Source organism: Prunus avium, chromosome 1 (assembly GCF_965620075.1).
Source record: "Prunus avium chromosome 1, drPruAviu1.hap1.1, whole genome shotgun sequence".
In the NCBI taxonomy this organism is placed as follows: Eukaryota; Viridiplantae; Streptophyta; class Magnoliopsida; order Rosales; family Rosaceae; genus Prunus; species Prunus avium.
Genome location: NC_142284.1, coordinates 4,610,055 through 4,619,121, shown reverse-complemented (window position 1 = coordinate 4,619,121; position 9,067 = coordinate 4,610,055). Strand labels below are relative to the sequence as shown.

General features: G+C 38.3%; 2 protein-coding genes across 2 annotated transcripts; both read left to right on the top strand.

Moving 5' to 3' along the window:
* Positions 1 to 3,846: 3,846 nt before the first annotated feature.
* Positions 3,847 to 5,553, top strand: LOC110750878 (ubiquinol oxidase, mitochondrial-like). Its single transcript, XM_021951256.2, has 4 exons — positions 3,847 to 4,271; positions 4,356 to 4,484; positions 4,703 to 5,191; positions 5,349 to 5,553. The coding sequence occupies exons 1-4, from the start codon at positions 3,939 to 3,941 to the stop codon at positions 5,406 to 5,408; spliced, it is 1,011 nt and encodes a 336-aa protein (XP_021806948.1). The 5' UTR covers positions 3,847 to 3,938; the 3' UTR covers positions 5,409 to 5,553.
* A 1,181-nt stretch (positions 5,554 to 6,734) lies between these two features.
* Positions 6,735 to 9,067, top strand: LOC110750877 (ubiquinol oxidase, mitochondrial). The gene is made up of 4 exons (XM_021951255.2): positions 6,735 to 7,260; positions 7,363 to 7,491; positions 8,061 to 8,549; positions 8,811 to 9,067. Exons 1-4 carry the CDS (start codon positions 6,910 to 6,912, stop codon positions 8,868 to 8,870), a joined length of 1,029 nt encoding a protein of 342 aa, XP_021806947.1. The 5' UTR covers positions 6,735 to 6,909; the 3' UTR covers positions 8,871 to 9,067.

The window sequence follows — 9,067 nt, the reverse complement described above, 5'->3', positions numbered from 1 at the left end:
TTCTTTTAAGTTTAATAAAATTGGTAATATATTTAGGTGTTATTTTTGGGTGTCCAATTCTTTCCTAACAAGTTAAGATTATATATCTTCTCAACATCGAAATTGTAGCGCGGTTGTGACTGTGGTTGGTAATTTTGTTGCCTTGTCATTTATTGAACCTACCTTCCTTCCTTTATGTGGTAACACTTGTGTTGTTGAACATAATCATGCAGATAGCGAAGAAAGAGATCTCGTGTAATGCTTATGATTTCTTATCTCAGTTATAGGAGAAACAAAGACTTCTGTAGCTTCTGGAAATGAGCATATTGGGGAGAAGCAATTAACGGATGTCTTAGTTAATTGGCGAAACTTCTTATAAGAAGATGGAGTCCAAAATAGTAAAGAAGCCACGCACAGTTCCAAAATAGTAAAGCAGCCATCTCTGAATTATTTTGTGCTCTTAAAAACCAAGAAAGCGGTTGCAACATAGTAAGTATATATCACAAAAGAACCAATACACACATATAGTATACTTGATTTGCTTGTGAACTTAGTTCTTGATTGACTGGTTTGTAGTGGTTACATGTCCTCAGAATACACAATTGATGGGTTCTACTCGATAAAATTCGATGTCTATAGTTTTGGTGGGTTGGTGCTAGAGATAGTGAGTGGGAAGAGAAACATAGAATTTACTTAGTGCCCGTTCGGTAACATTTTCGAAGAATGTTTTCTTATAATATTTTCAAAGAATGAAAACAAGAAAACAAATTTGTATTTTCAGGAAATGAAAATGCCTCTGGTAGATTAATTAGAAAAGATCTTCAGAAAACAAAAACAATGAAAACGTGTCTGGTAGTACAATTTGAAATAATAATATGTGAGTAATTTTTATGAAAATGTTTCCCATGAGAATGAAAACAACTTTTTTTATGTTTTCTACAAGTACACATGAACTTGTTTTCATTTTATGAAAACATTCTCAGTGTTTTCTATTTTTGGGCCACAGAACGTGTTTTTGCCTCGTTGTTGTTCTCTGAAAATGAAAACAACCCCTTAAAACGTTACCGAATGGGCCCTTATTTTGTTTTCATTTCTTCTTTTAAGTAAGCCCAGTGATTTTGAACTTTTGATAAATTCTTTTAGGCATGGATGCTATACACAAAAGGCTGGTCCATTGAAGTGCTTGATACATCAATAGGGGACTCGGGTGATCTACATGAAGTTGTGAGATTATTTCATGCATGTAGGTCTTTCTGTGTGCAGCGTAACCCAAGAGATAGGCCGAGCAAAGAATGCCACTTACAGTTCTAATGCATGTAGGGATATTTTAATTATTATTTCTTTTGTAATATTTTAATTGAGTAATATCTTAGTCTTATTTAATTAATATAATTACTAATTAGCTTTTGGATACAAATATTTAATTTTCAACATAATACTTTATTTATTTTCTAATTAAAATAATTTTTACGGTGTGATGGAAACATATTTAATACAAAATATATAAGTGAACGTGAAAGTGCTTTCCCTTTTATCAAACACTTGAATAGAAAAGTCATTTCAATATAATGACATTTTTAGTCATTATGCACAGCTCACAACACTTTCACAAAAAATTTACCAAACACTTAGAAACTGATTATTGTACTAACAACACTTTTATCAAAAAGTTTACCAAACGTCAAACTGCTTTCTCATATATATAGTCCCCTTCGATTTTCTTTTATCGATAAGAGTAGTTTAGAGCATTATCTATTACTATTAGGACATTACTCGAGTAGCTATTGTCTCCTTTGATTTTTTACTTTGCCAAAGTTATTACCCATATAAATAATTTAGCATTTTCATGTTTAATACTCGTATTATACACGTATGTACATATTTTTCAGTAATCCAACTGTTTTCTATACACATCTTGGCTTTGTGATTTAAATTAAATCCGATTAGTTAATTATTTATTTATTTATTTGAATTATTTTTAAAATTCAAATATTATATAATGTTTTTGTTTGATTGAATTTGTCCTTATCTAATACCTATTGGAATAGTTTTTAATTGTTAGCCATATTTAATTTCATTATTCTATTTGTTGTTTAATTTAATTGTTTAATTAAATTATTAGAATAATATTGATTTGCTCCTCCAACAAGTTTCACTCGAGAGAACGAGTTAGATTAAAAGCAAACATTCCCACAAAAAAAGAAGAAAAAAAAAAATTGAACTCTTATATTGATTTACTCTGAAATTTCTCTCTTCAATATCCACTCTGGATATGTTGAAACTAACCAATTAATATCAATAAAGTATAAACTAATGCAATTAGGAGGGAACTTTTTTTATAAAAAAAAAAATTAATAAAAGGTAGGCTAAACTTTTAAAATATAATATTTAAATAGTATCGCCGCTCGGCTATACTACGGTAATGCTTTTTTTTTTTTCCCAACAACGTATAGCCTGGGGCATTTTTTTGAAACAAAAATAGTATAGCCGATCGGATATACTTGTTTTGATACGTGTAGCGCTACACGTGTCCTTTTTTCCCAAAAATAGTATAGCCGCGCGGCTATGCTGGGGTATTTTTTTTAAAAACCGTATAGCCGCGCGGCTATACCTGTTTGACACTTGAGCCCTTAAGCGCTAGGCCGGTTTTTTTACATTTATAAATAGTATAGCCGCCCGGCTATACCTGTTTTTTTTTTCCAAAATAGTATAGCCGTTCGGCTTTATTCTCTTTTATTGTCCAAGGAAAATGTGGTCACCAACCATTAGATTAAAAACAAGTTTAAAAATCAATATGTTATCATTTTATATTAATTTTATTTAACAAAAACTAAAATTAAAAAAGTAAAAGAAAGCAAAACACGCTCTCTGGCGAAAACGAAGAACATGTTCTTGCATCCATCGACGCTCACAGCCACCAACTCCGGTTGAAATTACAACAAACTAGGGGAAGCGAGCTCGTTCGCGGCCTCAACACGATCCTACAACTGACCCATTTGAATGGTGGCGATGAAGGACCCTACCCATGAGAGAATCTGGTCATTGGTGTCAATCTGGTCGAGAGGAGGGGCGAGATTCCGAAAACGACAATTCACCGTTGTGTGGGTGGCTAGATGTACTGGATTTTTCTTCTCACCACACCCATCCCACATGATAGAGAGTCATCGAGAAACATACAGAGAGGGGCAGGTGGACGCGGGTCTGAGACAGGCGATGGGGAGATCTAATGTGGTGGGGCTGCCTTTTTTTATTTTATTTTATAGAGATGTTGTTTTTAAAGATTTTATTTAGAATTTTCTAAGGGTGGAAGTTGATCACCTGCTGGTGGAAAGTTCTGCCTCTTTTCAATCGGATGATGGTGGTGGTTGTTTGGTTTTTTTCTAACTTATTTTTAATAATCAAAATAGTGTTTTGATGATACAATTATAATTTTTTAGTCAGTTTTTTTTCTCAACCCTTAGATCTAATCCAAGGGTCGTTAACCACAGGGTCCAGGAGAACGGGACTACTGCCACTGTTTATACCGAATAAGACTGTGTTTTTGTTCTAGATGCATAGTCGGGAATCGGGATTGAGGATATGCTTGATTCTTTCTTATGAATGATTGAAATAGTCAATTCTTTCTTACCTCTCTCAGCCGCCGCGCCGGTCAGCCCCTTCCCGGAAAGTACCAACATGGACACGTGTCACTCCCTAAACTCCGACGTGGGACGCAAGAATTTTATCGGTCCACGCAATTTGACCGCACCGATACAACCCCACAGACTTGGAATCTAGACAAAACGAAGAGAGTTGGCAAAGTCAAGATCGTCAACTGCCAAAATTTTACCGTTGAATTTCAAACTTTCCAGGGAAATCAATCACCATATAAAATGCTCAAGCCCGCTTCAGCTTCACCACGACAAAAGAAAAAACAAATCGATTTTCTACAAGCAAAAACCCAAATTTGAGCGACGAAGATGAACAGGGTCGTATTGAAGTCGGTGATCGGAGGTGTCGCCAATGGCCGGAACTTCAATCGCTACATTTCGACGGCGGTGGCGGTGAGGCCGTTGGAGAGCTCGGAGTTTCTGAGACGGAGGAGCGACGGCGTTTTGGGCGCGTTTCAGTGGAGGACTAGGATGATGATGAGCACGGGGTCGACTGGCGAAACGACGCCGTTGGCGGAGAAGGAACAGAAGAAGGAGAGCTCGAACGACAATGGTAGCGTTGTCGTTTCCAGTTACTGGGGTATTCAGAGGCCCAAGATTAAAAGGGAGGACGGGACTGAGTGGCCATGGAATTGCTTCAAGGTCAGGAGGAGGACTAATTAGACTACTTTGAATTATTGAAATGATTTATTTATTTATTTATGGAATTTTGAATTTTGAGTGCAGCCATGGGAGACTTATGAAGCGGACTTGTCGATTGATCTGAGCAAGCACCATGTGCCGAAGACGTTTCTGGACAAAACGGCGTTCAGGACTGTCAAGTCTCTTCGAGTTCTTTCGGATCTTTACTTTCAGGTTTTGATTTGTTACCTTCTCACTCGCATCTTCTTTTTTTCCCCTTTTGTTTTGATTTTATGTTATGACTCTGTTACAAGCTTGAATCAATGTAAAAATGCTTGTGAATTTGTGAATTTCGGAATTTCGATGTTTGTTCTTAGTAAATTATAAAAGGGGAACATAAAAAGTTGACATGGTTGGAGGAAATTATAAACTGAACATTATTCATGTTGCAGAAGCGGCATGGGTGCCATGCAATGATGCTGGAAACTGTGGCAGCTGTCCCCGGAATGGTGGGAGGCATGATGCTGCATTTGAAGTCTCTCCGTAAATTCGAGCACAGCGGTGGCTGGATCAAAGCTTTACTTGAAGAGGCAGAGAATGAGAGGATGCACCTGATGACGGTGGTGGAACTCGTGAAGCCCGCGTGGCACGAGAGGCTTCTGGTTCTCGCCGTTCAGGGAGTGTTCTTCAATGCCTTCTTTGTGCTTTATGCGCTTTCCCCAAAACTGGCTCATAGGGTTGTTGGGTATCTGGAGGAGGAAGCTGTGCAGTCGTACACAGATTACTTGAAGGATATTGAAAATGGCAACATTGAAAATGTGAAGGCTCCTGCAATCGCAATTGACTACTGGAGGCTGCCTAAGGATGCCACACTTCACGATGTTATCACTGTGATTCGGGCCGATGAAGCTCACCATCGCGACGTCAACCATTTTGCATCTGTGAGCATTATAAATTGCCTTTCCATGATCTTTACAATTTTTGTTACTTCTTCCTTTGATACATGGAGCAGCATTATTTGTCTCAAAATAATCTTATCTTAAGGTGGTGTGTCTTATCAATTTGGGTTTCTCATCTGTTTTGTGTTTTGTTTTGCAGGATATTCATTTTCAGGGAAAGGAGTTGAGAGAAGCACCAGCTCCCCTTGGTTATCACTAAAAGTCATCTTGTATGTACGTCAAGAATTAAAAGAGTTTTTTTTCTTTCTTTATGATCTAATAAATTCTTTCTCTTGTATATTCGTAAAGATTATAAATGATTTATATAAACACATCTAATAAGATTGTAAACAGCATGTTTTCTATCTTCTTAATTTCGTTTTGATTGGATATAGTGGCATATTTTTATAATCAGGATGAGTTAGCCCCTTTTTTTTAATATACCAGTGATAGTCTAAATTACACGAAATTACGAAAGACAAATCGAACTCGAGTGTAAAGAGTACACTAATTAGCCTAACTCACATCTTCGATACATCACAACATTGAGGATGGGAAAGTTCAACTGGTGCACACCTGACTTGACTTGAAAAAGTGCAAACAAATAATAATCAAATTGACAAATCTAATTGCTTTTGCTTGTCATTTCCATTGGAGCATGCCCAATTCTATATGATTAGAATGTTTGATAATTTCTACCTCCTAGGGAAGCAAGTAAATTTGATAATTAAATTAAAGTGCATGCCATGTGTTTTCCTTTTTTAATTGTAATTAGAAAACTGGTACATGGTTCCTGCCCCACATCTGCCTTTACAGAATTTTCAATGACGAATTTTGAAATATAAAAGTCCGCCGGTGCTATTTGGAAATACCACCGTCGTACACGTGTCACTAAAAAGTAGCAGCGACGTAAGTGCAGGTGTCCAAAATAATTGGAGCCACGTAATTGTCCGAACCACCCCAGCAGTGTCCATGACAAAGTCCCGCGTATTTGGAATCCAGATAAGGGCAGTTCCGTAATTCCACATAAAACATTTAGACAAAAGGAAGCGGGTGTCCAAAATAGATGGAGCCACGCAATTGTCCGAACCACCCAGCAATGCCCATGACAACGTCTCCTAGGTGCTTCGAATCCAGCGAAGGGTAATTCCGTAATTCCACATATAAAATTACACACAGGGTCAGGTCAAGTGGAAAACACTTGCGTGGAAGTTGGAACGAAAATATAACTGTTTTGTTATTCCATCGAGCACAATACGTCATACGTGAAATTTTTTTCACTTGACTATCCCCGTTTAACTCAAGTTTTGCTGCTGGTCAAGACAGTGATTTTACCATTGACTTTTCTGCACACAGGTGAACAGTAAATAAATTTTCTAGGAGAAAGATGAAGAATTGTAGCACTGAGCGCAGAGAATTACTAATCCCACCCACACACACACACACAACATAACCGCCATTGTCCAACGAGATTGACGTGATGGAAGAAATAAATGCCGAACTTGCTCTCCAAGCAAACGGCGTAAAATCATTTGATCTTCCCGCGAAACAGGAGATCAAAACCCTTTCCAGTAACTTCTGCTCCTTTGCCATATATAATATATGTCCCTACTGCTTGTCCCTGAAGACTCAAAAGCCACACAAAATCAACTAAGTAACCGATTTATTACAAAAAAAAACCCCAAATTAACGATCTCTAAAACCCTCTCGGACCGTAGAAGATGAACCGGATCGCGGTGAGGTCGGTTGTCGGCGGCCTGCTCGGCGGCCGGAACTGCAACCGCTACATTTCCACGGCGGTGCCCGTCAGGCCTTTGGACGGCGCCGAGTTTCTGAATCACCGGAACGGTGACGTTTTGGGCGGGTTTTACTGGAGGAGGATGATGAGCACGGTGCCGCAGTCTGCTGAAACGGCGTCGCTGGGGGAGAAGGAGCAGAAGGAGAGCCAGAGCTCGGTCTCCGACGACGCCAAGAAAGGAAGTGATAGCGTTGTCGTTTCGAATTACTGGGGGATTCAGAGGCCGAAGATCACAAGGGAGGACGGGAGTGAGTGGCCTTGGAATTGCTTCATGGTTAGAAGCACTAGTCAGAATTATATTTATATATTTTTGAATTTTTGAATTTTGTTTATATATATGAATTAGCAGATCTTGAATTTTGTTTAATCCATGTAGCCATGGGAGACTTATAAGCCAGACTTGTCGATTGATCTGAGCAAGCATCATGTGCCGAAGACGTTTCTGGACAGAGTTGCGTATAGGACCGTCAAGCTTCTTCGGATTCCAACTGATGTTTTCTTTCAGGTTTTTGTTACTTTTTGCTTATTTTTAATCTCTTTCATGTTTTGCAAATACTAATTTTTCAATACAATCGATTGACACAAGAAGCAGAACATGTCAATCGTAGAATATTTTTGGTTCATGTTATCATTGTTTTCCTCTCATTTTTGTTTACTGAATTTTACTGAGAACATTGGTGTGAAGAGAAAACAGCGTTGTTGATCAGACTGTTTGTTATTGCTTATATGGTCACAGAGTTATGCATAGCTGGTATTCTTTAATTAGTTTATCTACATTCCATTAAGGGAATCTCTCCGTAAACATCAATTAGGGGAAATGTAGTTAGCTCTATAACTTCTTGGGTTTCAAGGCGAAAAATGGAACCACTTTTTATTGTAAATGCATGTCAAGTTTGTTGATTTTTGTGGGTAAACATTTGCAATCTTTGTTGTCAGGAGTTGTAATCTGTGTAGAAGCTTCCTAAGTTATTGTTCATAATCATACTAGTTAAAAGTCATGGTTAAAGCCTTTTTTTTTTTACTTTTCTTTCCAATATGATCTGAAGTTCTGAACTAGTGAAATGTATGTTTCAGAGGCGGTATGGGTGCCGTGCAATGATGCTGGAAACTGTGGCAGCTGTACCTGGTATGGTGGGAGGAATGCTACTGCACTTAAGGTCTCTCCGCAAGTTCCAGCAGAGTGGTGGTTGGATCAAGGCTTTACTTGAAGAGGCAGAGAATGAGAGGATGCACCTCATGACGATGGTGGAACTTGTGAAGCCCGCGTGGTACGAGAGACTACTGGTTCTCGCTGTGCAGGGAGTGTTCTTCAATGCCTTCTTTGTTCTTTATGTGCTGTCCCCCAAACTGGCACATAGGGTTGTTGGGTATCTGGAGGAGGAGGCTATACACTCTTATACAGAGTATTTGAAGGATATCGATAGTGGCAAGATTGAAAATGTACGGGCTCCTGCAATCGCAATTGACTACTGGAGGCTTCCTAAAGATTCTACACTGAAGGATGTTATTACTGTGATTCGTGCTGATGAAGCTCATCATCGAGATGTCAACCATTTTGCATCTGTGAGTATTAAACACCTTTTCCATTATCATGCCTTTCATTGGTTTTACAAGTTTGTCAATTGTTTAGATGTGTTGAGCTCTGTTTTCTGTGGAAGCTTTCACGATTCTAATTCATTTTGTGAAGCCTATAATGAGCACCCGTGTCTGTTTTAGCCTGTTTTCCTATAAACAGACAACCATGTTCACGTGTTCTTTACATTATCTCAAGGCTCGTCTTATTAATTCTGGATTTCCGGATTCTGTCTGCCTTTGTGTATGCAGGATATTCATTTTCAGGGCAAGGAATTGAGAGAGGCACCAGCTCCCGTTGGTTACCACTAGAAGGCATCTTGTATGCCAATTGTTGGAAGTGTTATATGTCTATCTGATATGATCTGTTTTGTAAATGATGGATGAAGGCTATGGTCTATATTGACATGGATGGTTTTTCAATTAGATATGACTCACGAGAGGGTAAAACAATAATTGATTCCTCGCAGTTTCGGGTTGACTTTTGATTGAATTTGATGGCCATATAA